This window comes from Lepidochelys kempii, chromosome 14 (assembly GCF_965140265.1).
Source record: "Lepidochelys kempii isolate rLepKem1 chromosome 14, rLepKem1.hap2, whole genome shotgun sequence".
NCBI lineage: Eukaryota > Metazoa > Chordata > Testudines > Cheloniidae > Lepidochelys > Lepidochelys kempii.
Genome location: NC_133269.1, coordinates 7,991,954 through 8,019,417, shown reverse-complemented (window position 1 = coordinate 8,019,417; position 27,464 = coordinate 7,991,954). Strand labels below are relative to the sequence as shown.

The 27,464-nt window shown below is 41.0% G+C and overlaps 1 protein-coding gene across 6 annotated transcripts in view; it reads left to right on the top strand.

Annotated features, from left to right (window-relative positions):
* The window catches only part of HELZ (helicase with zinc finger), a 149,517-nt gene extending 140,664 nt beyond the window's left edge, over window positions 1–8,853 (top strand). For all 6 annotated transcript variants that reach the window (XM_073310830.1, XM_073310828.1, XM_073310832.1 and 3 more), the window contains 2 exons: window positions 1,316–1,568; window positions 7,367–8,853. In XM_073310830.1, coding sequence (XP_073166931.1) covers window positions 1,316–1,568; window positions 7,367–7,698 — 585 coding nt within the window. In that variant the 3' untranslated portion in view covers window positions 7,699–8,853. The remainder of the gene's footprint in view (window positions 1–1,315; window positions 1,569–7,366) is intronic.
* Window positions 8,854–27,464: the final 18,611 nt, after the last annotated feature.

Here is a 27,464-nt window from a genome sequence, read left to right as displayed (position 1 = left end):
AATTGTGGTTGCGCCTGGAGGCCAGTTAGATAGGGCACCGTGGAGTCACACAGAAAATGACAGTCCTTGCCCCAAATTGCTTGCAGTCAGGTGTTCTGTTTGTATTTTAAGATTTATTTCATTTGTTATATTTTCAGCTTTGTAAATAAAAATTTTTAGTATTTTCATGCTTTTCTATTATATACATAGTATTATTCTATTTACTATTGCGATAGCACTTTTTCATTGACTCTTATTGGTCTTTTAGTACTGATTTTTTGGGGTGGAATATGGTAATATCAGGCTAATTTTTAAAGCTGTTTTTTATCTCCATGTGCAGCGTCTCTGCTCAAATGCTCTCTGCATCTCTACTCAAAATGGGACTTCCTTACTTGGAAATGTGAAATTAGGTGCCTGCACTTCAAAACAATTTTTGGCCTTTTGCCTTTCTCAGTCCATATTTGTCCCCTGCAGAAATCTCCACTTTCACACTACTGTACGTTTGCTCTGCCGCCATCTAGAAGTAACTTTACCTGTGCCTTATTTAGACAAGTTCACGCCTCCCTCTTCTTTCACTCAGTTGTGACCATAATTTCTACATTGCTCCAACTTTATCTTTTGCACTAAACCTTAACAGAGGGTGTCTGCCCTGAATTGCCCAAGCATTTAGAGCATCCGTAAATCTCAACTATTGGTACCGAGGGGTTAATGCATCTCCTGTCTTTTTCATCTTCACTGTCTGCAAGATCAATGGAAGCAAGTCTTTTCTGTGTTTTCAAATACAGTTCTTTGCATTATTCCCCGTGATAACAAACCGTTCTTCAAAGCATTTGTTCTCTGTGCGCATATCTTTATGCAAAGGCCAGCATATAAATATGACCTCATCCTTTCCCAAATCCTGGTATGCAAGTCATTCCTGTGTTATTGTAGAAATCAGAGGTCAAACCTGCCAGTTATTTTCTATACATTGTAATTGAGCATTTTCACCTGTTCATGTAAATGCCCCTCTCCCTTATTTAAGCCTTTGAAGACTAAATTTGCATGTTTATAGAGAGATACTGTGCAAAAGAAAACTAACGTTAGGTTGAGATATCCAGTATTTACAAATCAAGAAATCTCAACCTTAACTCTACTCTCTTTGTTATATGCTTTAAGTTATTGTTGCTGTTTATCATTAACAGTCTTTGTCAATTAATGCAATCATTACTAGCGGGAATTTCTTAAGATTTTTCAGTGTTTGAAGGCACTTTCACAAGTGGATCTGTAAGAGAGATGTAGGGGGGAAATTGTCATAACATGTATGCCAGCGAATTAAAGAACTTTTTTTTTTATTCAGTATGAACCAAGAGGACCAGGCAGGCCGTTGTACCAAAGAAGAATTTCCTCTAGTTCAGTCCAGGCTTGTTCTGAAGATTTTAACACTCCTCAAGACAATCTTGGTCAGTGTAAAGAGCTTCAGGACCATAGTAACCAGTCTTCTTTCAACTATTCATCCCCTGAGTTGTGGGTAAACTCCACCTCATCTGCCCCATATCAGAACATTCCATGCAACGGATCCAACAGAGCAGTACCACCCAGAGAACTGTTAGGTAAGTAGTCTTTCTCTTTTTCTAAATCCCTCCACTTGCCTTACTGGGGTGAACTGCTTGAACCGGAGTGACAAACTCTAAATGAGGCTTAGCTGCTCTTCACAACGTATGTGTATTGTCTGCTGAGACTTGAAGCGAATTTAGGCAAACTATTTCTGAAGGGTTCATTATTTTGGTTTTTAATTGTTGTGCACAAGTCCTATTTTCATATACTGTTGTCTCAGGTAGTTAGCAGGTTGACCGAGAAGTGAATGCTATGAAGCATTTCCTCCAAATAGCTCCACTCTCCTCCAGAAATATTACTAAGTTCAAACATTCTCTTCCTTGATTCAAGTTCAGCCAGTTTGTGCTTAACAGGACCTGGTGACAAAAGGGGTGTGGTGTGAGATATGTTGTTTCACCTTAAAGCAGTGGTTGCTGTTACTGCCACCATCTTAGATTTTGATGGTGATCTATAGGAATTGAGTTTGAGATCTCAGTGCACTTCCTAGTGAACTCACATGCTTAAACGTGTCAGTGCTATAGGCCATCATAGCACATTGACAGATAGACATGGGTACATCACAGAAGAATCACACTTGAAACTGGCTTCCTTGCTGGCAGTCTTAGTGGAGACTGATTTATCATGGACATGGAACTAGTTTTTCACTGCTGGAGGGGCTCACTCCAGAACAGAGCTCGGACAGCATAGGGAATCTTGCTCTGCTACTTTGCAAACAAGAAGTCTGCCAGTATGGCACCCTTTCTCCACACTTATTTCAAATAAAAAACAAGCTCTCTTTTGTTTTTTAAGTTTTATTTTATCAGTATTAATGTATCTGAACTTTCCATGTAAGTATTAACAACTCTTATTCATAGCCACTGTTTATTATCTTTAAAAGACCTATTTGTATTTGGTCAACTTCTTAAAACCAATAGTGTCATGCAGTTTCTGCTTCCTTTCGGTTTCATGGTGCACTAGTTACTAAGGTGTTTTAAATTAATGGCATATGTACTAAAAGAAAAGTCAGCAGAGAGTGAACGAAAAAACTGATACAGATTAGCTGCAGTGCTTTAGAATTATTTTCTTCTCATGCATTTTACGTTTTCAGAGTGCTAAAATTTTGATCTTCCAAAACACTATTGGAAATATTATATCCTCAGTTACTGCAGCAATGTTAGCGTCATGGTTGTGCCTTTGCAAGTTTAGGGCACATCCTTTAAAATATTGATATTCCTTTTTGCCCTGGAAAAATATATTCTCTCTCACCACAGTGGCATCCAGATCTGATGTTGCTCTAGGCTTTTCGGTTTGCTGATGTGATGGAAGCTCTGAAACGCCTGCTAGACTATGTTGGGATAAATATGTATCACGTTTCATTGATTTAGTGTAAAGGTTGAGAGTAAGGCTCTCAAGCAAAATCCTCAAAGGAAATAGGGATATATAAAATGTACCTTACATATCTATTGCTACCAACTGATAAATCCTAAAGCCAGCTGGGCAAGTTAGACTAGCATCAGTATTTGATACAAACATGTTTCCATTCTTAGGCATGGAAGCCATTTTTATGAATGAATGAATAAATAAATACACACACACACACATTTGTTATGTCTAGCACCTAATGCAAAGAAACACAATCCACTTTTGAGGTCTTCTAAGTTTTTCTGTGTTTCTAGTTTTGCAGGCCTAATTCTAGTCCAATCTTAACTCTCCTCTGTGGTACTAATTGTTAGTGACTAGGCCCCAGCAATTTCAGTGTTTGTGGCTGATGTTATTTTATCTGTCTGAAATAAGACGCTAGTATTGCACCCCTGCCTTGACTCATTGCCTAGAATGAGCAGTCGTTGACAGCAGAGGGTGGAGGGGCTCACATTTTGGGACATCAGGAATGGAAGCAACAAGAATATTTAAAAATGCAGCCATTGGATTCATGGAGTACAAGAGGACTGCCATAAAATTGTTCTGGGTTTTTGCACACTCTTGAAGGCTATTCCTAGATTGCCGTTTGAGAGACTTGACATACATTCTGCTGTATGTGACTTTCTTTTTTAGACTGAGCATAGGTTAAGTTGTTGTCAGTGGTATTTAGTATGTATTTCTTTCTGTGTTGGGTGCCTCATTTACAGTTCTTTCTCACCCGGGGCCCTCATGCAAGTCATCTGGCCTCTCTCTTTAATCTTTTGCTTTCTTTTTGTAAGCTACGTAACCCTGTCTGTCCTGTCTGTTCTTTCTTTCTTTCGGTCTGTCTGTCTGTCGACCTTTCTGTTAAAAACAAACCTGTTCAGGAGGTGTCTGTAGCCTTTCTAATATGAGGCTGTTCTGTGTACTTATTTCTTTGTTCTTGATAATCATCCTGCACTGGTGTTTTTGTATACTCAACTCATGAAATTAACATTTAATTTTTAAAGATGGGAACAATTACAAAATATGCCCACTGCCCATCACTGGCATTATTTTAGATTTCATTTATATCATTATCCTCCAAATAAACGGCTGAGTTTTCCTAGCTCCTGGAAGACAGGAGCAGAATTCCCCAGCTAAAAGTATGGCACTTCATTAGGATTCAGAAAATTCACTTGAAAGCCGTTCCATACTCGTTGCTTTAAAGCACAATTTTCTTATAGTTGCAGGAGGAGTTAAATATGGAGCAAGAACATATCAATTAACAAGAGTGCATTCAGTCTAAAACATCAGTAATAAGTTGGGTTGCACTGGAAGTCTGAGTTTCAGTTTGTGAATGTGTTATGTACAGTGCTGTAAATTTTAATTTTAGCCTGTTTAAGCTATGAAACGAGAAGAAAAGTGAAAGACACTCCCCACCCTGGGAGATCTGTCTCATTGGATAAAGAGTGTTTGAATTAACATAGGTCCCAACATGAGGCATCTTTTCTCTAATAGGTCAGCTAGTCCACCCTGTGCATCATGGGAGGATCAGTGTGAATAACTGACAGAAGATGGGTGACTCCTGAATATCTCTCCTACTGATTTCACAGCTTCTCCTTCCTTAGCAGATTGTTGCCTTGCCTACCTGTTCTTATAATAGTTTCTCCTAATAGTTAACCCAGGCTTTCTCTCCTACGTAGAAAACTAATTGGGAAACAACTTCTTTGACCTTATACGGTAACATTATTGGGCTAATGTGAAATGTGTCTTGTGGCACACAAATAAATACATCCTCTCTTGGTATGTAAGAGCCAAGGCATTCTGACCTTATAGCACAGAATTAAGTTTACTGACTTAATGTAATCAGCTTTTCCTGATGAAATAGAAACTATGGCCTTAACATGCAGTGTTTATGGATTGTATCATATACCTCTGGGTGATAGCTCCTGAGCACACACTAGACCTGTGTACAGCAAGATCAGGAAATTGGTTTCCTTTTGACTGAAGATAAAAGCACCAATATAGAGGTCCGTAAACAGTAGCACTTGTACTATAATACTGTGTCCCTAGAGGGGAAACTATCGCAAACATTATTTGGTTAGAAAGTAATGTCTTGCACCTGTTAAAATTATGCGAGTTGCAAAAATAAGTTTAAAATAACACAGGAGATTGAAAACAAATGGTTATCGTGCATCCTTTGAAATCGCACCATATGCGTAAGCAGTGCTGTACAACAGATCAGATCTGCCAGATCATTCACCGTGTTTTTACGCACCGTGATTTGTTGCTATGAAAATATCTTATTTGTATAGCACTCATCACAGCAAAGGATCCCAAGCCATTTTACAAACTTGAGAAACAGTGAAATATAATCTGTTTAGGACTTCTCTGGGTGAAAGACAGACACTGTTTCCCAGTGCATGGCAACACACTGTGACTTGTGGTGCCTTGAGAAGGAAAATTATAACCATGTAATACAAACGGAAAATAATTGCCACTGTTTAATTGCCCTGTAAAAGGGGCTAAAGTTCTTTTACAAATGCTAGCACTCATAAAACAGAAATAATTCCTGGGTCTTGGTATAAACATGGCCTAAAATAGGTAACAATATTAAGGCCAAAGTCATTTAATAAGAGATTATTTTTGTCAAAAACTGGAAAGATTAATTGTGAGGTGCAGTTTTTTATCTAGTATAGTCTCTTATTAAATCACTTTGGCCGTAATTTGGGCAGCCCTCAATATTCATCTTGTTCCAACAGCATGTTGTTGCCTCTGATTCTCACTTTCAGTAGTGTTTTAAGTGTATGTGATGGCCACTCACATGAGTAATGGAATATAAAAGACACTAATTTTTGTTCACAAATATTTCATTCTGGATGATTCATTTGACAGTACAGCAAATGAGTTAACCCTTTCCTTTTAAAATAAAGAGCCTCAATTATTCTGAATATCTAAAGCAGTGATTTGGTTTACCATACCTTGGTATAACAAAAGATTGTATCTTGTGAAACGTACCCAACTTTGAAATATAGAATATATTTTACAGTAAGATATATTTATATCTGACCTATTATGCTCAGGTTGGCTCTTCCTCATTTTTAATATCTTTGTTTGCAGGATAAGAGTTAACTAATAGTCATGAATAATTTTGCAAAATGGGAGAAAAAGGAGACCCACATTTCCTCAGACATCATTAAATTATACTGTTAGGCCCTGTCCTGCATATAGTTATGCGCATGTTAAGTTACAGTACATGAGTATTAATAAATCATAATATTTGTATTACCATAGTGCTCGGAGCCAGGTCATGGACCAGAACCTCACTGTGCCAGATTACTCCCATGCTCAAAATTCATTGTATGACTGTTTGCAAGATACTGGGCTCTAGGCCATCAGGAAATATTCTTTAGCTTCCACTTAAATTGAAATGTCTTATTTTATTTTTTGTTTCTAAAACATCGTCTTGCTTAAAAAACACACAAATACTAGTACTGAATGCCTTCATCTTAAATTCTGCCTTCAGTTACACCTTGTAATGCTATTGCCTTACTATTGCTATTGCCTTACTATTGCCTAATGTTACTCAAGGTCGAATTCAACCCCCTGCACAGAGGGAATGTAAAGCTGCAGCTGGAGGATTAGTGTAATCGATCTATAAAGAATTTCCAAAATAAGGAACCAGAGAAATGTGTGATCAGCCCCTGGCATGTTACAGGTGTGAAACTGACACAACTACACTGAAGATGTGTGACATGCTGTAATAAGAAAGAGGTCTTTTAAACTAATTGGAAATCAGTAAGAAAAAGGTAATGTTCTCTCAGGGCTCAATCCTGCGAAATACTGTGTGCTCTTGACCTCGATCCAGTAAGGCACTTAAGCATGTGCCTGACTGTAAGCATGCAGATTGCCCCACTGGCTGCTGTTGAAGTTAAGGAAGTGCTTAAACTGGATTGAGTCAGCGCTGTGCAGGACGGAGCCATCATTGGAATCGGAGTGGCTCATGGTAAATCTATGAAGGATAGGTACTAAAATCTTATTTTTACCTGATTTTCGAACTAGCAGCACCTTTTCAGTATTTCAGATTTTTTCAGTTCCAGTACATAATCTGTAGGGGCTAAATCCTTACATTCCCACTCAGTCCTTACTCACAGTGGGATTAGTCCCTCTGTCTCCTACAGACGTGGATGTAGTAAGGCTTATTTGCTTGTACAAAAGAGAGAACTAAGCAAAAAAGTAGTCTGAAGCGAGAATCATTTGAAAAGGAGCCCTGAAGAAATCTAATAATGTTCTCAAGCCTTCTGTCATTTTAACTTAATATTGAGGTTCTGCAGTATCTGCATGTCAGTTTATCATTGTGTATGAGGGCATCAGCAAACGGATTTCACTTATGAAGGCTATTTAGTTAAACCGGCTTTATTTGTTCTGTTTCCAGCTCCACCGAAGACAGTCAAACCCCCAGAGGATCACCTGAAAGCCGAAAACATACCACTGTCCAATTCCTTCAACTATAACATGCTGCAGCATCTCGGCCAGTTCCCACCCCTCATGCCCAACAAGCAGATCATCGAATCAAACAGCAACAGCCAGCAGAATGCTGGGGGGAACAAGCCTGCCATGTCCTACGCAAGTGCTCTGCGGGCTCCGCCAAAGCCCAAACCTCCTCCTGAGCAGGCAAAAAAGAATAGTGACCCTTTGTCTTTGTTTCAGGAACTTAGCCTAGGTAGTTCATCAGGTAGCAATGGCTTTTACTCCTATTTTAAATAATCAGATTATTTTTTTTAGAGAGAATTTAATTTCTATTTGTGTCAGTAGATCTAAGATAGTTGGGGCTTCACCTGTAGTTGCAACTATTCCCTTTGTTTATATTAGTAAATATATCCTCACTTAATTGCTTTGCTGCTAGACTTGCAACTAATTTTTTAATTATATTCCATTATTTTGCATTTTTTGATGTGGGTCAGAATTTTGAAAGCTTTTATGTAGAACACACACACACACACACACACACACACACACATTATTTTTTAATTTGTGTAATGTTACCAATGTGTTGCATTAAGCTAGCAGCTAAGAGGTTAACTGTGCAACTTTAAAAAAAATAAAAATAAAAAAAAAGTTTGTCTAAATTGTATTTAAAAAGAAATTGTAAGTAGCAATTACATTTATTCAATAACATTAGCATACTGTGCTGGGTTTCTGTACCAGAAATGGCCAGTTAATGTAAAAATGTATGTTATTTCTGCTTAAATTCATTTAATTTTTTTTTTAAATAAAGGTGCAGCATCTTATAAATACTTTCAGTTTTATCAGCTTTTTTGTGAAGGGATGCTGCATTCTGAGACTTTTATAGTTTTAGATTCTGTATGATGTGGTATTGTATTCTCCATCCACTGTAGGGTACAGTAAAGGCATTCTTTGCAGACACTTGCCATTGTTTGGAAACATTCAGATAAAAAGCATTGGTAGACTTAAAAAAATGCTCTACATTTTATTTTTAGACAAGCTACTAATTTAAGCTTGTTTGAAAGGTTAATTTGATAGGTTTTTTAAATGAATCATGAAGCTGAAAATAAATTTTTAGGTATGTTGGTGCTTAGTAGATTTAATAACTATTTTAAAAAAAATTGCGTGAATTTAGTAAAATACTTGTTTTTTTTCCACTATGCATGTGTAAATGTTTGTAATCTGGCTTTTTTCTCCCCTTCGCCAGTGGTATAAAGATAAAGAATTGTGCCGCTTTAAGGTTTTTTTGGGGGGTGTTTTTTTTGGTTTTTTTCTCCTGGGGTTTTTTTTTCTTCCAGTAAAACTTTTGGTACATTATTTGATGTTTACATTAAAATGTGACATTATACAAAGAAATTCAAATATTTTGCTAACTGTTTTGTTTGAGGAACATCATTAAAGAAGAGATTTAATGTTTGTCAAAGCTGTATCCAAATTTATCTAAATCTTCTTTGGGACTAAAATGATGAACTTGTTTATCTCTGAGTTCTACTCAAGATCTCCACAACCCTAGTCCTTTATAACAACATATAGCAAGAGAATTCTACAGTGTATGTAAAGATGAAAGAGAAATCTTTGGAGAAAAGCTCTAAGGATAAAATTTATACTTTAGGATTTCTGGTCTTGTACATTGTTCATAATTTTGAAATGAAGGGATGTATCTTTATAGCTTTTCTGGAGGTGGTGGTAGTCCTTCTACACTTCAAGAGATCTCTTTACATCTGGGACACAATTGATTTTTCACAAGACTGGGATTGATTTATTTACAATATTCCTCCAGTAGATGTCAGAATTACGATTTCAGAGTTGTGTAGGGGTTTTAACTTCATGTTTCTCATTGGAATTGCGCATCTTCTCTCCCACTCCCTACTTGAAAAACATAAGGGTTAATTCCAGACTTTTACAGTTGTCAGTGAGAGGCTGTGCTGATGAGCAGTGCTTGCTGCTATATTCAATCAGATTTTTGTTCTGGTTATAATAAATTTATTTGTTTTTGACTTTGGGTTATAAGCTGTGGGTCTTTACATAAAAATTCATTTAAATTCAATACACCACAGAGGTTTGAATGGGTTCTAAAATCTTTGCTGGGTTCATGGTTCAGAAACTTAGCTGAAAACCTGCTTTTCCTGCTTTAAAGAAGAACATGCATACCTAGTTAATCTGTGTTTTACTATACAAAACCAAACAAAAGATGTCAGGGGATGGGTGGAAAATCACTTCCAAATACTGCTTAGCAATTTGATGCATAGCACCAGATCAAGAGGATCCAAAATGAGATGGGGCCAAATTCTATGACCCTTAATCAAGCAAAACTCCCATTGACTTCAATGGGCATTTGCTCAGTTGAGGACTGCAGAAATAGATAGGTCCATGGGAATTTACAAGGGCCAGATCCTCAGCTTGGTGGAAATTATCATATATCCATGTATTTCAGTGGAGCTAAGCCAATTTACACTAGCTGAACAGCTGGCCGACAAGGTCTGGGAGAAAATCTGTATGTCTGAATGTCCTGTGCAGAGTTCCTGGTAATATGCAAGAGACTATGACAAAAAGTTAGATGGGGTTCAAATGCACTTCACTTTGCCAAGTTGGCACTGTAATTTCAGGGGTCTCAAAGTCACTTGTTTATATGGAGCAATCTTTTGATTCTGTTGACCATATTTGAATATTTAACTAATAAACAGCACTTTTTAATTGACTGCTATCTGTGAAATAGTTAAGGAGTTGCATCCCACCACATTTATTAAAACTGTCATATACTGATTTTATAACTACAGAAGCAGCATTCTAAATTCATGCTTTAAACTGTGATTTTCCCTTAAAAATTACTTTTATGTACTGTTTTGGTTAATTTTTTTTCATGGCTTCTGTAAGTCCACGGATAAGATCTTTTGGATAATATTTTATAAAAATCCACTTTGTCATTTGCAAGTTTTTAGGATGAGCCAAATGTTCTTCACCACTTGAGAAATTTTTCAGGTGCTTTTTCAAAAAAATTGCTTGTACTGTCCTGAGTGAGGTCTTTTAGTTTTATACCTAATTTCTTCAAATCCTACAAAGTTATAGCTACTTGAAAATACTGTATTGAGTAGAACAAAAAAAACGGCTGGGGGGGGGGGAGTTTTTCATGAATTTTTGTTTTAGTTTTCTCCTGAATTTCTAAATTCCAAAAATTTCAAACAACTCGAACACCGAGCATGCCCAGTGTCATGCTGTCTGGAGTGGTTCACAGCGTGAGTGCCAGGTGCTGCAGTAGGACCAGTTTCATTGCGGTGTCTGGGTCAGCAGGGTCCTTGGACACCTGTTAAAACTTATGAACAAAGCTCTCAGTTCCTGATCTGAGGCTTTCATTTCATGGGATATTCCCCTGTCTTTACATAACTTTTCAAGGTCTTTTATATCAAGATCCTCATATGACTGCGATTCACTCATTATTACTAATCTTTGACCTTTAAAAACTCTCAATGTCAAATTTCAACTTTTAACAGTGTTTGGGTTATGATCTGCAAATCCAGTTGACTTGTGATACGTGAATCCTGCTAACTGTCACACTGTCTGGAGTGGCTCACGACGGTGAGTGCCAACCTCAGGGCAGACTGTCAAAAAGCAGAGCAAACACCCCAAATGGGTTGTATGTTCAGTCATTAGATTTCATCAGCCCAGTAACAAGTGTGAACTCCTAAAGCACAATATCAGTCTTACCATGGAGTCAGACCGTCTCCTTGTGCATTCCAGTCTATCTTGCCACTCACGCAAGCTGCATTATACAATAGATGATCACTTACAACATCCATTTACTCCAGTGGGCACTGGACCAGTCGTAGATCTGGCCCTTGACTTTTTCACAGCTAAAATGTCAAACTTAACATTTGTGGCACCTTGGAGAATAACCAATTTATTTGAGCATAAGCTTTCGTGAGCTACAGCTCATCGCTCAAATAAATTGGTTAGTCTCTAAGGTGCCACAAGTACTCCTTTTCTTTTTGCGAATACAGACTAACACAGCTGTTACTCTGAAACTTAACATTGTAGTTACAGTCAAATCTTGTGTTCCTTACTTGAGAGAGACTCTCAGTATGGCCTATGGACATTTTGTCTCGATAAGGACCACAGGATCTGGCTCTAAAAGACTTTACATTTAATTTCAAGAAAAGGTTCTAGTTTTGATTTTTTTCTTTTAATTCATTCTACATTTTCATGAGCAAAATATCCTGCTCGCATGGGAATTTGTGTCTTGCTACATTAAGAGCTAGTTGCACACCATGCAATTGAGAGAGAACGTCAGAGTAAATTATTGGAACTATAAGGTAAATCACTTAATTTAAGGTTACTGTTAAAAAGTAACAGCTGCTGCCCTTTAAAAAAGACATTATTTAACAATATAGTTGGTAGATTTTTCTTCTGTATTTTAAGGATTCATTTTGCAGAGCGTTTACAAGCCTTTATCTTGGTTGTTTTAGATCAGAAAAAAGAAACAGTGAGAGATCCTGCTCTCTAACATGTGAGGCTAGAAATAACTCGGAAACAGGATGGTTCCTGAGATCAGTTCTCTGGTAGTAATGTTACAATATTTATCTCATTGTCCTTGGTAAATTTCATTACAATACTGGGTATGAGTTCACCCATCCATTGCTTGTCCTGGTTTTTCCTGCTACTCATAGACTTTAAAGCCGGAAGGGACCATCACGATCATTTAGTCTGACTTTTCCTACACATCGTAGGCTACAGAACCTCACCCACCCACTCCTCTAATAGCCCCTCACCTCTGACTGAGTTACTGAAGTTCTCAAATCTTGAGTTAAAGACTTCAAATTACAGAGAATCCATTACCCTAGTTCAAACCAGCAAGTGACCTGTGGCCCCTCTGCAGAGGAAGGCAAAAAACCCTCCAGCCTCTCTGCCATTCTGACCTGGGAGAAAGTTCCTTCCTGACCCCAAGGGTGATCAGTGAGACCCTGCTGTAGCTAACACCATCTCTCTGAAAACACCTCCAATTTGAATTCTTCCCATCTAGCCAGTTCTAGCATCACCTTCCCCTGCCCTCTGGACATCTGCTTCACCTGACTGAGCCTCTGCTGCGGGACCCCTTCCAGTCCATCCTCACCAAGCTACCAACCTGTCTCTTACCCCAACCTGTGCCATTGCCAGATTTCTCCCACTATGGAGGAGATCCCGGAAATAGGATTTGTCCTTCAATAGTGGAACCCCTCCCATGTTAGAGTCTGACCCCACTGACACCCTAGCTACCAGAAGCCCTCCTGTAAATGCTGGACATACACCCATGTTCCCCACGTCTCCTGTCTTTAGGGCACCAAACTCCTAGAAGGTGCATTGTCCTCCAAGGGCTAACACCATTTCCACCGCCTTTGGTAAAAATAAAAAACATTTGTAGTAAATCCTATTTTGAGAGATTTCTGTGGGAACCATGGACTGGTGAATGCCTGTTATTGGCCGTAGCCCTTTGTCAAGCATCGTATCCATCCTCACGCTGCTGAACATTCATTCGCCAAAGTGAGCTTGATCCTGCCAGAGGAGGACTGTAGAAGAGTCATGGTGGTTGGTTAGCGTTGATGTGGCTCAACATCCCAGTTTACCGGCACTGGTGGAGCAGCACACCATGGACAGCACCAGTTTCTAACATCTGCGCCTCTAATTGCGAATGCACAGTGAACCTTTAGAGGGGTTGGTGGGGTAGTGTGACCGCACTAGACAATGGAGGAGTGGCTTGCTCCAGCCCCCGTCAGTAGCTATTAAGCACCTCCTTTGCATAGCATGGGTGAAGGCCCACCATTGTTGCATCAGGCAAACCTGGTCTGTACCCCCACACAGCCCTTCTGAGAAAGGAGTTGTGGATGTAGGTGCCTGCTCTCCAGGCTGAGCCTGATCTGCATTTCCTAGCAGAGTGATTGAGCACCTATGAGTAGGTCAAGCGTGTGTCCATGTTTCACCACCCTCACCCGTCGCTCTTTGGGCCAGATTCTGCCACCTGCCCATTCTATCCTGTTGAACTGTACCTTACTCCATAAGCAGCCCTTCCTTGCAAAGTAAAGTACTTCTCAATGTGAGTAAAGGTGTCAGAATGGCCACACATTTCAAATTAACCCATATCAGCATGTTCACCTGGTCTGAGAGTGGGGCTGGCCTGTCCCTAAATCGTTCTAAAGCAGAGCGCCACCTGCAGTGGCTTGTTCTGCTTGTCAACATGGCACATCAAACACGGCGCTTTGTGAATTAAGCGGAAAATCCAAAGCAATAGAGCTGGCGACGGCCCACTTGGAAATGGACAGGTATCGCCAGAGCACTGGAGACCAGCCTCGCTGGACGGAGCCAGGAAGCTCAGACGACTGACCCTACTTGTCAGACTCTCATTGGAACGTTCTACCCCTAGCACGTTTAAAAACTGCGAATTGTGACTCGGGTACAAAGACCCATTTCAGAAAGCACAGTAGCAAGCAAGCAGGCCTCCCCCGAAGGGCTCTGAAACCACTGTGCCTGCTGTTGAGAGGAATCTACTCCACATTGGCAGGGGACAGTCGCACAGCTGATCAGAGAGAGGTTACTTTCCTAACTTTCTAATGACTGATTTTTAGAATATTCGTATAACCATAAGTAGATATTCACGGCTTGTTTTCTAGCTAAAGGGAACTTAGTGATAGGTATTAATGATAAAAGGACTTTCTCAACCTAGGCTGTCCCAAATGGAACTTGCATTACAAAAAGTAGATTAAATCTTCCAAAGCGACCTGCGATTTTAGGTGCCTCCATTTTTCAATGGTCAATCTGACATGCCTGATTTTCAGAGGGTGGGGGCTCAGCATTTCTGAAAACTAGGCTCCTTTAAGGTATCGCAATTTGAACACCCAAAATCAAATACTGGTCACTTTTGAATACATGGCGTAATACCATCCCAGATTTCTCAGTATTTTTCTCCTCTTTGGCTGCTCCTTGTTCTATATTTCATGGTATTTTGTCTTTTCCACCCCTGCCCCAGTTTTCATAGTCTGTGCTAGATGGAAGGCATGACCCATAACACTTGAGTTGAATTTTCAAAGTCATGAGGTCTGAGTCAGGCATTTGTCAGTCCCTAATTCAAAACAATACCTCTGTAGTGTGGATCAGCACAGACCTTCCAATAATTGTGATGTATTATGAACATTCATAGGGTGAGTTAACTTTTGGATTTGCCTACACATTGTTGTGGTGCGGTACTGGGACTGTGCCAAGTAATGGAGGAGGAGCAAACTAAAGTTTTGTTTCTTAATCCATCTGTGATTTTTTTTATTTCTGCATTTATAAAACTGATGCATCTTTTCAGGGTAAGTTTTCGGGGTGGAGGGGTGGGGTGGATGTTATTCTACCTTGCAGTCTCATAGCACAGCCAGTTACGCTGTTGACAAGTCACAGGTGCATGCTACAGGACCAGGTGAAAATGCAATTATCAAGGTGTGATGATGGTTCTGAACTTGTAATATATTTAGCAAAAGGCACATTTGTATATCTGTTACATGGTGAGGAATTATTTTATATGGTCCTGTACTGAGACGTTAGTATATTCATTCAGTATACTATAGAGTTTGCAGTGAGGTCCAACTCTGGGTCTGATGGAGACTCGGTGTGGTCAAACGATTGGCTAGGTGAGCTCCTACAGATAGGACCATGAACGTGGCAAGTTAGTAAGAGGACATAAAGTCGTACAAGAAAATGATGAATAAAGTAGATAGTAAATGATCCTGATCTATCTCCTGTTCAAGTTTATGGAAAGAAAAGGCTTGGACAAGGAATGGACCATTTAAACAGATTTTTTTATATCAGCCACAGAAATTAATAGTCCCATTAGCGTTACTGGTGTGTCTTGCAGGTGTTTGCAGGTATACAACTCTTGACTTCCACATTGTGTATAATACATCGGTACTCAATTACTCCCAAGTATTTTGATACTGCCTTACCTAGGCTGGCTGGGTATTTTCATTTCTCCTCCCCCTATCCCTAATGATCTTAGGGGAAAATTTTAAGAAATGCCTAAGGGATTTGGGAGCACAAGTTCCAGTAAAGTCAGGGAGGCACTTTAGAAAAGTCTCCTGTGTAGTCTATAAATGCTATGCCAAGGTAATAACCTTTCTGATCTCAAACCCAGCATGGAACTGTAGGAGCATGCTCTCAGAGATGGCAATTAGAGAAATATGTCTGCTCTGGAGATACCAAATCAAAGGAAGACCCATTTTAAGTGGGGTATAAACTGGAGCAGGAAGCCTTGTTTAGGCTCTTTGGAAGTATAATTCACCCCATAATTTGAAGGCTTCACAGGGACTTAGGCCCTGCTCATGCACCATTAAAATCCATGGGAGTTTTGTCATTGACTTTAATGCACTTAGGCTCAAGCCCCTAGCATATAGACCCTAGGCCAGCCCGCTTTACAGGGCTGAACTTCACCTTAAATACAAATTTGTTCATAAACCTGGGAAATGGATAATCTTTAATCACACGCGAAGGTATAAAACTCTGAAATAGTCTACTCCCTTTCGTTAGGAGACGGACACAAACACAGTTTCCTTAATGACATAGGCAGAGCTTACAGTGAGACAGATCTGGCAGTGTTTAGAGAAAAATGGCATATAAATAAATAAGTTGTAGCAAACCTCCTGAGAAGTGCAGAAAGATTGTAAAATGCCCAGAATGATTTTACATCTTTTAAAAATTCAGATCACTCTTACCAGTCACCACAACGAACCTGTAATCCATTTTCAGGGCTTTTTTCAAATTGATTTGTCTTAACCACTTTGTGATTCCTTGTAAAATGCATTGAGGATTAGGCTTTACAGTGTCTATTTACGATGTCTTGGTGCACTCCCTTAACTTTTAAAGATTAATGGTAACACAGAATGTATTTTACTGCTACATTTAAAATGTATTTATAATAAAAACATCTTTTCAATAAATAATGTTGACATTTACCAGTAGGTTATGTTTACAGCATACACTGCTGCTGCTTCATAAACCGCTTTGACCCGCTGCACACTGATGCAGGAAGACTGGATTTCCTCCTTCCTGGGGGTGGGTGGGGACAGCTTTGTTTTATATGCAGTGTGACAAAGTCCCTCCTCTTCCTTGGTGGGTCCTGAGCTTATTGGCGGATTTGCTCGTCTCAGAGGTTCAATGCAGCCCTCAGTTTGGCCACTTTTGCTAGTGGCTCAAACCTGCCTTTCACTCAGCTAACCTCATCACTGGCCAGCATGGGGAAAAGGAAGGAGAACAATCCCTGCCGTCTCTGCTGGTCCACCTAGTGGGTCGGTGGATAGGCCAGGGACCTTCCCCTCTGGTGGGACCCACAGTCCAGGACAACTCCTCCTGTATCCAATAGGGAGCTGGGGGGGATGGGAGAAACCTGGGCCCACCCTCTACTCTGAGTTCCAGCCCAGGGCCCTGTGGATCACAGCTGTCTACAGTGTTTCGTGTAACACCTGTGTGACGGCTACAACTCCCTGGTCTACTTCCCCATGGCCTCCTCCCAACGCCTTCTGTAGCTTCACCACAGGACCTTCCTCCTGATGCCGGATAGCATTTGTACTCCTCAGTCCTTCAGCAGCACGCCCTCTCAGCTCCTTGTATGCCCCTCACTGACTGAAGTGAGGTCCTTTTTAAACCAGATGCCCTATTAGCCTGTCTTAATTGATTCTAGCAGCTTCTTAATTGGCTCCAGGTGTCCCAGTTAGCCTGTCTGCCTTAATTGGGTCCAGCAAGTTCCTGTTTGTTCTGGAACTGCCCCTGTTACCTTATCCAGGGAAAAGGAACCTGCTTAAACTGGGGCTAATATATCTGCCTTCGATCACTCTCCTGTAGCCATCTGGCCCAACCCTGTCACAGCAGCCATTACAGAGGGGAAAAGTAATTTTATTTATGAACAGTGGGCCAGAGTCCCAGCTGGTGTAGATCAGCGTAGCTCTGTCAGCTTTAATGTAGCGATGCAGCTTTTACGCTAGCTGGGATGATAGCCCGTGTTAAAGCATGGCAATAGATGGAGGGACAAAATGACTTTCTGCCTCTCAAGTGATGTGCACTGTGTAGCTCAAGAAAGGGACAGAGCTGACAGCTGAGTTTGAAATATTAGGGATCCATTGGAAATTGTGCCACTGAAGTCAATGGGATCAGAATTTCACCTGGTGTTTTTTTGTAAACAAGAAGCATCCTGCTACAGGGATGTGTTTATATCCTTTGTCAAAAATCCATTTGAAATTGCCCTTGATTTTTGAGATTGATATGTAGGTACCAACAGCCACTTGTAGCACTTTATGCTCACCTTTCACATCACAAGGGACAGGGCAGTGGTGAACCAGGCAGGTAATGAATGAGTTAATGTAATGAAAGCTTTGTTAGATGGGCACTTGCCTCAAGATTTCTTGGGAAATTCACTACTCTTATTGCATTGTAGTACTCAAGTACACAGGCAATCACGCTAATTGGGATGGCTCCCGAATGCCTGGCATACAGTATAACAGCCTCCATTCATAAACAGAAAAGTTAAAGGACCTCTAAGCATAAATCGTGTCTCATGTTTCAATTGGTAAGGTAACTATCAGATTTCTCTCTGTCATTATAATGCATCATAGTTGCTGGTGACTTGGGAACATCACCGGTGACAACACCGACGTAAGATGACACAAGCCTTTTCTGGAATGTATAAAGGACTACAAAGCATCTTCACCCACAAGTGAAATAAGACTTGGAGGGGATCATGAGGTGTGAAAAAATGGCTGCAGAAGTTGCACTCCACTGGCAACATTCAATTCTAGGTGATGAAGGATAGGCAGAGCTGTGTGTTAGCTGCATATCACTGAGCCTTGAGCCCATGTTGACTGAACATTCACTTAGTGGTTGCATGTAGATGATTGATGGTGAGTTTTTTCCTTCACTACTCATTGGATGCCTCCCTCCAGGAAAGACTCAAAACAAACCATTTTAGCTCATTACCCTGGACCCCAGTCCTCTCTCTCAGGTGAGAAAGCTATCTCTCATCATCAACAGTATTGATTGCTAAGAGAGGTCCAGGAGAATGAGAATGGATGTCATCTCTATTCATCGACAGGAGGAGATCATCCATCAGTGCCACTAAAGCAGTTTCAGTTTCATGTCCTGGCCTGATTCCAGTTTGTGCTGAGTGAAGTTAGCTTCGGTTAGATGAATTTGTAGTTGGCCTTAGGCTAGCTTCTTTATGAGCTTGCTCAGGAACAGGACGTTTGACACTGGGTGGTAGTTGGCTAGAACCTATGTATCCATAGTGGGTTTCTTCATTGTTGGTCAGATTAATGCATGTTAGAAAGAGGAAGGGAAGCTTTGTTCCTTGAATGAGGCATTGGGTATTTCAGTCAGGAGTGTCACCAGTTGTTCATGACTCTCTTTCGCAAGCCAGGAAAGGCATAGGTCAATTTCACAAGTTTTGTGTTGCAACTCCTTTAGGGTGTCCAGAATTTTGTGATGAGTGAATATACTGAACTTTGGGAATGCTGGCAGACTTTTGGTTGGTGGGTGTAGGCGAGGCTGATGCGTGGTGTTTGAGAAGGCGTCCGGAATGTGCCTCTCAGTGAAGCAGGATGCTAGTTCTTTGCAATGCTCGGTGCTGGGTTCTATTATAGGTTGTAGGCACTCAAGGTTGATTGAAGGGTTTACCACCCTGGATAGTCCATTAGGGCAAGATTTGGTGGCCTCAATGGTGGCCTATAATACAGCCTCAGCACAGGCTTTGAGGAATTCATTATGTTTCATCCTCTCTGTATCAGCCTTTGTTTTCTGTCATTGGCGCTCAGCTTTCCTCCAGCCACTCTTCATCTGACTAAATACAATCACAATCATTACTAATTGTGAGCTGCTCAGATACTGTACCGGTACCTTAGATAGACTATGAAGACCAGATGTCCCCACAAGCTAAGCTGGCAGAGTGTGCGCCCTGCCTATGTTGATGCCATTAGAATTTCTCCCTTTCTCTGTGTCATATTTGTTTTTTGCCCCCTCTGCTCCATTTTTCAGTCTTACCAAAGCAAAAGCACATACCTGGTTTGCGTTTAACTTTCCAATCCTTAGTGACCTAATGGATTTAAAATTAGGTCTGTCTGTAAACTGGGGAAATTCCAGCTGTGTCCATTTTCCATTAGCTGTTAAACATAACCTATTTCCCTTGCCTATGTGCCTTGGAAGTGTAAATACACCGGTATCTGGCTTACCAAGTAGGCAACAGATGCATCTGTCTGTCAAGTAACAACAGTTGCTAGGGTGCAATGTATTATAATTTTGTTGGTTGATGGCAAGATTTATAATAGTCTCAATTAACTCTCTGCTCAAGCAAGAAGAGGCCATAATAAAATTGTAGCAAACAGTGATGGACAGACACCTACATCTGACAAGGTGCTGTCTAGCTGACAGGGGCTGCTGAGGGGGAAAATAGAGGAGGAGGACTTGTGGCACCTTAGAGACTAGCAAATTTATTTGAGCATAAGCTTTTGTGAACTACAGCTCACTTCATTGGATGCATGCAGTGGAAAATACAGTAGGAAGATATATATACACAGAGAACATGAAAAAATGGGGGTTGCCATACCAACTCTAACGAGAGTAATCGATCAAGGTGGGCTATTATCAGTAGGAGGAAAAAAACCTTTTGTAGTGATAATCAGGATGGCCCATTTCAAACAGTTGACAAGAAGGTGTGAGTAACAGTAGGGGAAAATTAGCATGTGGGGGAAATTGTTTTCAGTTTGTGTAATGACTCATCCACTCCCAGGCTCTATTCAAGCCTAATTTAATGGTGTCCAGTTTGCAAATTAATTTTAGTTCTGCAGTTTCTCTTTGGAGTCTGGTTTTGAAGTTGTTTTTTTTTAATAATTGCGACTTTTAGGTCTGTAATTGAGTGTCCAGGGAGGTTGAAGTGTTCTCCGACTCGTTTGAATGTTATAATTCTTGACGTCTGATTTGTGTCCATTTATTCTTTTGCGTAGAGAAATCGGTTGCGAAGGCTTAACTGTGCTTCTGCAGTGGCAGATAGAGAAGGTGACACTCAAATATTGAAGTGGAGAGATATAGCCGGTAGTGTGCTCTGAACCGAGGAAGGATAAAGTAGCTACTATTTATGGGCGTGTATATGGGTGGAGCATTTATGCAAAGGGCTCAGTGTAGACACACAATACTGTAGCAGGCGGTGGATGACTTCAGTGCCCTTTGAATAGCAAGCTTGACTTACAGGCCTATGACCTGCGGTGTTAGGAAAGCCCTGCTGCTATGGGGCAGGGAAAATGCCCCAGAACAAGAGATCTCCCTGCACTCTTCTCTCTCCATTAAAACAGCCCTGTCTGCAGATTTCTTATTAAATTGCTGGGGTTATCTTTAGGATCTGAGCCCCATATCCTCAAACTCTCCTCTCCATCCCATTTACTCTCCTCCTTTCTAGTGTCAGGATAGGATAGAGAACAATGGGCCCTCCCCCCCCCCCACACCCTCTGCAACCCCGTTTCCTGACCTAGTCATGGGAAAAGGTGAGAAAGAGGAAGGGGCATTGGATTTTCCCTCCCCTGTGTTGATGAAGATGGCCTGAAGCCTGGGGTATTCCTCAAATAAGCCAACAGAGGGCAGCAGAGACAGCAGTAGCTGGTGGGTGGCAGCTGGTGCTGGTGGGTGGCATGCACTCAGTAGAACACATTGTCTGCATCTGCAGTCCCCTGGGCCCGAAGATTCATGTGTCCCAAAAGCTGGCGTTGAATTAAAATATCTGCACTAATGACTGTAACATGGCCCCTTCTTCAGGCTCACTCTCATCATCTGTCTATTTTCCAGTCTCTGTTGTAGGCTGCTAGCTGAAAAGTATCTGGACTGACACCTAATACTTTGGCTTTAACCTGCTGAGCAGTTCGGAGCATGCCTCTGGAATCAGGTAATGGATCCACAGCCAGATTAGAGGCTTGTCGGTGCTGAGACAGATGCCCTTGGCTGCGTTAGAATCTTTTTAATGAGGTCAAAAAGCAAATTGGCACCTGTAAATAAACTTACCTTTATTAGCGGCTATGATAAGTTGCACCTCTCTAGTGCCTTCCTACCAAGGTGCTGAAAGTTCTTTGCAAACATCCATTAAGCCTTACAGCATTTTGAGAGTATAGGGAAGAATTAGCCCCATGGTAGATGGGGAAATTGAGGCACAGAGACTGCAAGTCTGTGGGCAAGGCAGAAACGCCTACCAGATCTCCTGACCCTTGTAAAGAACTCAGTGAGTGCTGTTATTAAAGGCTTTGTGGACACACCCATCCCCTCTGAGTTTATTGCTGGAGAGCTTTTACCTTTATCTTCCCCGTTACCAGATGCTGCTCAAGAAGATCCCCTGGCTAACATTCAGCTTCAGATGTTCAATACAAATAAAAGCTGGAACAGCTTATTAATGTATCTGAAGCAGAGTTAATCATAAGGTCATTCCATCAGGGAAATAACATGCACATATGTTCTCCTGGACTCAGGGCAGTTACTTTCTACTGAGTCTTTAAAGGCAGGCCATAGGAAGTAGAAAGAGCTGCTTGATTGCATGTTATAGAAGTAGGAACGATCCAAGAGAATTGTAGGCTAGTGGATGGTACCCGTGGCTGGGAGCCAGAAACTCCCCAGATCTAATAACAGCTTTGCCAATGAGATTCTTTTTGCGATGGAAAAAGCTAGAAAGGCTGGGAGCTGGGGAACGTTCTTTAAATGAACGTTTTGAATTTGCAAAAACCAGCAAAAATAGTGGAGGAAATCGTTTTTGTACCAAACCGCCCCCCCCTCCCGCCCCAACTAATCTTTTTGTCCAAGTGTAGATAGCTAGATGGATATAGTGCTGTAGTAGGTGATCTTGCAATGTATGTATTACATATATATTTACCAGCATCATCGGCCACAAGGCATCTACTACTTATAACGAAAAAACCCTACCGGAATCCAAAGCAGCCTTACAAATAGCTCCGTCACCCTGAACTTGTGGGCCTGATTCTGACCTCACAGCAGTGTAAAACAGGATGGAGTCACACCAGCATGTCATTATTGTTTATTTGTGTTGTGGCAGTAGCCAAATGCACCATCTGAGATTGGTCTAAGCATTGTACCTGCTCATTGTAAGAGATAGTCCCGGCCTGCTATCGAGGGAGCTGGTAGAAGTGGGATCAGGGATGTAATGGAAATCTTTTGTTTCTAATCTCTCTGCATTTCAGTGTCTTGCTTTTAGTTTTGTTCAGCTCACTTGTGCCTTATTGTCAATAGTAGGTGGCAGCTGATTGGTTCTTTCGATCTCGCTCATTGGGCCCTTTACCCCTCTGGGAGTTCCCACAGACGTGTTGCATGTTCAGCTGGGCTTCTTTCCCCTTTTCTCATTTCCTTCAGCATGAGAGGGTTTTATTGGGACGGCCTTCTCATGTCTCCCTTTGATAATGGAAAGGGATGCGATTGGGGGAGGTGCATGAAAACCCGGCCCTTTTGCAATGCAAGTGCTGTACGACTGAGAACAGTTTGTCATTCCAACACCCTCTGGTTTCAAAATAACCCTACATCTCAAATTGCATGGACCGGCACTTCCTCCCTCCCCCCAGTTAGTGCATCTATTCATGCACACATTACCCCCCTTTTAAAGCTCTCGCTTGGTAAGGCTGGAGTTTATAAACCTGAGTTTGTTTCATAATTCAGCGTTCTGCATGTCAGTCTAGTTCCTGCATTTGTATCCCAGAATCCCCCGCTACCACCACACTTGGTATCCTGGGTGGTTCCCTGGAGAATACAGGGGCAAATTCAAGGTCTAAGTGTTACTCTTCTAGATTCTCCCAGGAACTGTCTCTGTGTACCCTTTGAGAGCACCTCCTTCTTCCCAGTGATTTCCTCGCTCTCGCTACACTCCCCAGGAACTATGAAGCTTGTGGGCTTTCTCAGCAGGAGTGCCAAGGCTTTGTAACTCATTGCTGGGGAGATGAGAATGGCCCACCAATCCCACAGACTTCAGATCTCAGCGTGAAACTCCCTTCTGTGACTTTGCCTTGCCACCACTACAACTAAAATCAGTAAAGAGGTGAAGGCCAGAGTAAAGAGCAAAGACAATTAGGTCACTGACCTAGTGTGTGTTTGATTGTTTTGGGAAAGTGCTCAGCTACCACTGCGATAAACACTGTTCCAAGAACCTAGCTAACTAGTCGCTAAACAGACAACTTTATTCTCCAGGGCTGTCAGTTTGGCACCTTTTCTGCATGCTGAATTCACATAACACAATATTTAAAAATAAAAGACTCAGCTTGCCAAGGCTATGCCTAAAACATCGTCTTTGCATAAAAATGTATAAATATTCTATTGCATCAATCTGTTTCACTTTCACTTCCGCTTCGTGCTGACATGGTGCTTTGTAATTTCAAAGTGCTGGCAAACATTAGTGACTTGGACCCGCATTAATAAGAGGGTTAGAAGCACAAAGGGAGAATGCTCACAGCACTCTGGGGAGGCATTTTATAGAGGGACAAGTGGAGATTTTTAGGTGCGCTAGGCTTAAAATGGAGGCCATCAAGTGAGGCTGTGGCAGGGCCAGGACTAAAACTCAATATTGTCTGGTTTTAAGATCAACTTACTTGCTCCGAAGTCACGTTACCATTTTTGAACATCCTTCCCGTAGGTCCATATATCGCTCTGTTATTTTGCTATTGCTTTATTTGCACCCTACTTGTCCATGTTGTTACCATGTGAATTCTTTAGCTCAGGGATTCCCTCTTCTCTTTTGATGATGATTCCTTCCAGAACTAAGATTCCCAGCACATTTTCATGCTACATAAATAAAATCAGTGGGTGAGTTCCTGCCAGGTGCTCAGTTGAGAGGATGAAAATTCAAATTGGTTCAGGTTCCCCTTCCTTCTCCCTCCGCCTCCCCTCCCCGAGTTTTATACTTTGTTTTCTCTGCATAGAGGCCAATTACTTTTATTAACTTTTCTTGCAGCACATTATCAGGTCCCTGGCTGGGAGATCTGGAGATAGCAGACGAGACTTACACTTAGAGCAGCTGTTTCCCAGGGTGAATACCAATAACTGATTTAATGGATAAGTCCCTCGGCAATGTTTATTAATGTCTGAAAAAAGCAAAATGAAGTCGTACACATGCTTCACGCTCAGCATGTAAATAGTAAATTATCAAAAAGCCCCTTAGGAGGCAGCAGATAGAAAATAAAGCTTAGTGAGTTCCAGAGCTTTAGAAAGGGGCTCTAGCTCCGCTTTTTGACTTAAATGGATGCTGGGTCTAATTCCTCACTGTCTTGCACTGCACATTGGCATTGACACCTGTGCAAAGTGGGCATAAAGAAGCTGTAAAACATTTCATACTTGCTTTGGATCCAACCCAAAACCCACTGGTGTCAGTGTGAGTCTTTCCGTTGACCTCCACAGAGCTTTGGATCAGGCTCTTGGTTAATTATGACACAATCACCAGGGCCCCCTTGTGTGTTCTGCTGTTTCTTCAGCATACATAAATTTTTCTTGCTAATTAATATGAAAAACATTTCATATGTTGGGCTGGTGGAAATGTACAGTAACTTAATCTTCAAAAAAGTTCTAAAAAAAAACTTAAAAAAAAGTTAAAAAAAGGACTAGATAAATTCATGGAGGACAGGTCCATCAATAGTTATTAGCCAGGATAGGCAGGAATGGTGTCCCTAGCCTCTGTTTGCCAGAAGCTGGGAATGGGCGATGGGATGGATCACTTGATAATTACCTGTTTTGTTCATTCACCCTGGGGCACCTGGCATTGGCCACTGTCAGAAGACAGGACACTGGGCTAGATGGACCATTGGTCTGACCCAGTATGACTGTTCTTATGAACATTGGGCAGGTTGTGTCTGATATAAAAATTTAGAGACATTTTTTTTACCAAAGAACAATTATAAGATAAACTTGAATAAACTTGTGAGCTCGGAAAAGTGCAGCAAACATGACTTTCCATAACGTGTGTGTCTTTGCTTCAGGAGTGCAATGTTATTCAGTGGAACTCACAGAGCAAGGTGAGATTCTCGGGTTCAAGAACTGTACGGCCAAACCTCAGATGTCCAAAACTCTCATTTGTCCCTTGTTGCTTGGTGAATACTTTGGAAATTCCCTCACTCATCCCAAATCTTTTACCCAGCTTAATCCATTACCCTGGTGTGTAATCCATTACATCTGAGTTTGGTCTGTACCACGTTTTTCTTATGAATCATCCACAGTGATTCCTTTTTCTCTTGTTTGGCACATGGTGTCTCCCTAAAAAATTGCCCCATGTTCCTCAGGCTATTGTTTGGAAGGGACACACAATGAGATGTGTTTCTCAGGCAGGTGTGAAATGTCATTTGTATCCAAACATCACATGTTGGTACCATTTGGTGGTTCACAATTATTCAATGGCAGCTGATATTGTCCCTCAGCATGAGGCAGGATCCCTCATTTTAGATCCAAAATGCAGCTCACACTACTCAACCCCAAGTTCCTCTAACAAGTATACTAAGTAACACGGTGCACTTTCCAGCTTCAAAGTACTCAACCAATATTAACGCAGCCTCACAAAAACCCTGTACTATTAGTGCCACTTTACAGAGAGGGGAAACGGAGATGTAATGGTAACAGCCTGTTTCACACTGCTGAGGAACTCCAATTTTACTCTGGTGTAATTCAGCTGACTCAGGCTCTAAGGCCCAGATCCTCAAAGATAGGTGCTATCTCTAGGTTAGAGTTAACCTAACCTAGACTTCCACTGAAATCAATGGGAGTTTGATGTCTAAATACCTGTGAGAAGCTGGGGCTGTCAAAGCCATGGTTAGATGCCAGGACTTCCTGGCACCTTGAGCTGCATGCTCAGACCACTAGACCCTGTCAGAAATGCTGAAGCAAGCAATTGAAATAACAGGGTCTGGCTGAAAATGTTTCTACACAAGATATTTTTGTCAAAATAATCAGCTGTTTTGGAAAATTAAATATTGTGTGAAAAAATGTTTTTGACATGTTTCCTTTCAAAATGTTTTAACAAATAGTAAAAAACCAAAACAATTTTTCCTCTCTTCAAAATAGTCACACATTCCTCGTTTCTGTTTTTTATGCTCCCAGCCCTCTTCCAGGACCGTTGTGAATAGTCTTACCTTAGCAAAATGAGAGGAAGTAACATTCCCCCACCTATCCCTTTTCTCTCTCTTTTTTTTCCCCCAAATTTTAAAATTCGTTTCGAATTTTTGGGAGAGGGTTCCCTTTCCTCCCTTTTCCAGTCAGAAAAACTGTACAAGTCTGAAAAAAGTAAAAAAAGAAAAAAAGACAAAATTTCAAATGAAACCAGAACTGCTCATTTTCTTTCAACGTTTTTCATGCTAAAACAAAAATTATTGAGCAGCTTGGATAATGGTCCCTATTCATCGCTCTCTGAAATCTGCCTTTTGTGGAAATCAGTGGGAGTCTTCCTTGGGGAAGGGGTGTCAGTAACTAAGTAAAGCATGTTATTTAGGCCTTACATTTGAATCCCACATGGTTCCTAATGTGCATCAGATTAAGGCTTTGCCTCATATTTTTGAGGTGGCAAATTGAGGAACATGGATGTCCGCGTCTTGCTGAAGAATAGAATTAGCTGTCACATTAATGATGAGGCTCCAAGTTCAGAAATCACCAGCCCATTTCCATGCTTTAAGTGTCAGAAGCAGATCTTAATGTACCTATGCAATGCCATGGTAACCTATTAAGCCATTATTCTGCATTGGTCACAGAACAGAGCGTCTCTGCCCTTTGGGAAGCACTGTCAGTCATGATGCAGTACAATGAATAACTTTTACATCATACAGTTGGCTTCCTGTGTGGTTGTTCCACACACTGTGATGAACAAAACAGTATACAATTTCTTTCAAACACGCATAAATAACAGCTATGCGGTTTTTTAACGCGTGGGATTCACTCAGCTTTGTTTATAATGTCCATCCCGCCTTGGCAGTTCCCTTAGAGAGTTCTTGCTTAAAAATGCTTTTACAAAACAGAAGCATCAAGTGGGCTGTTCCAACAAA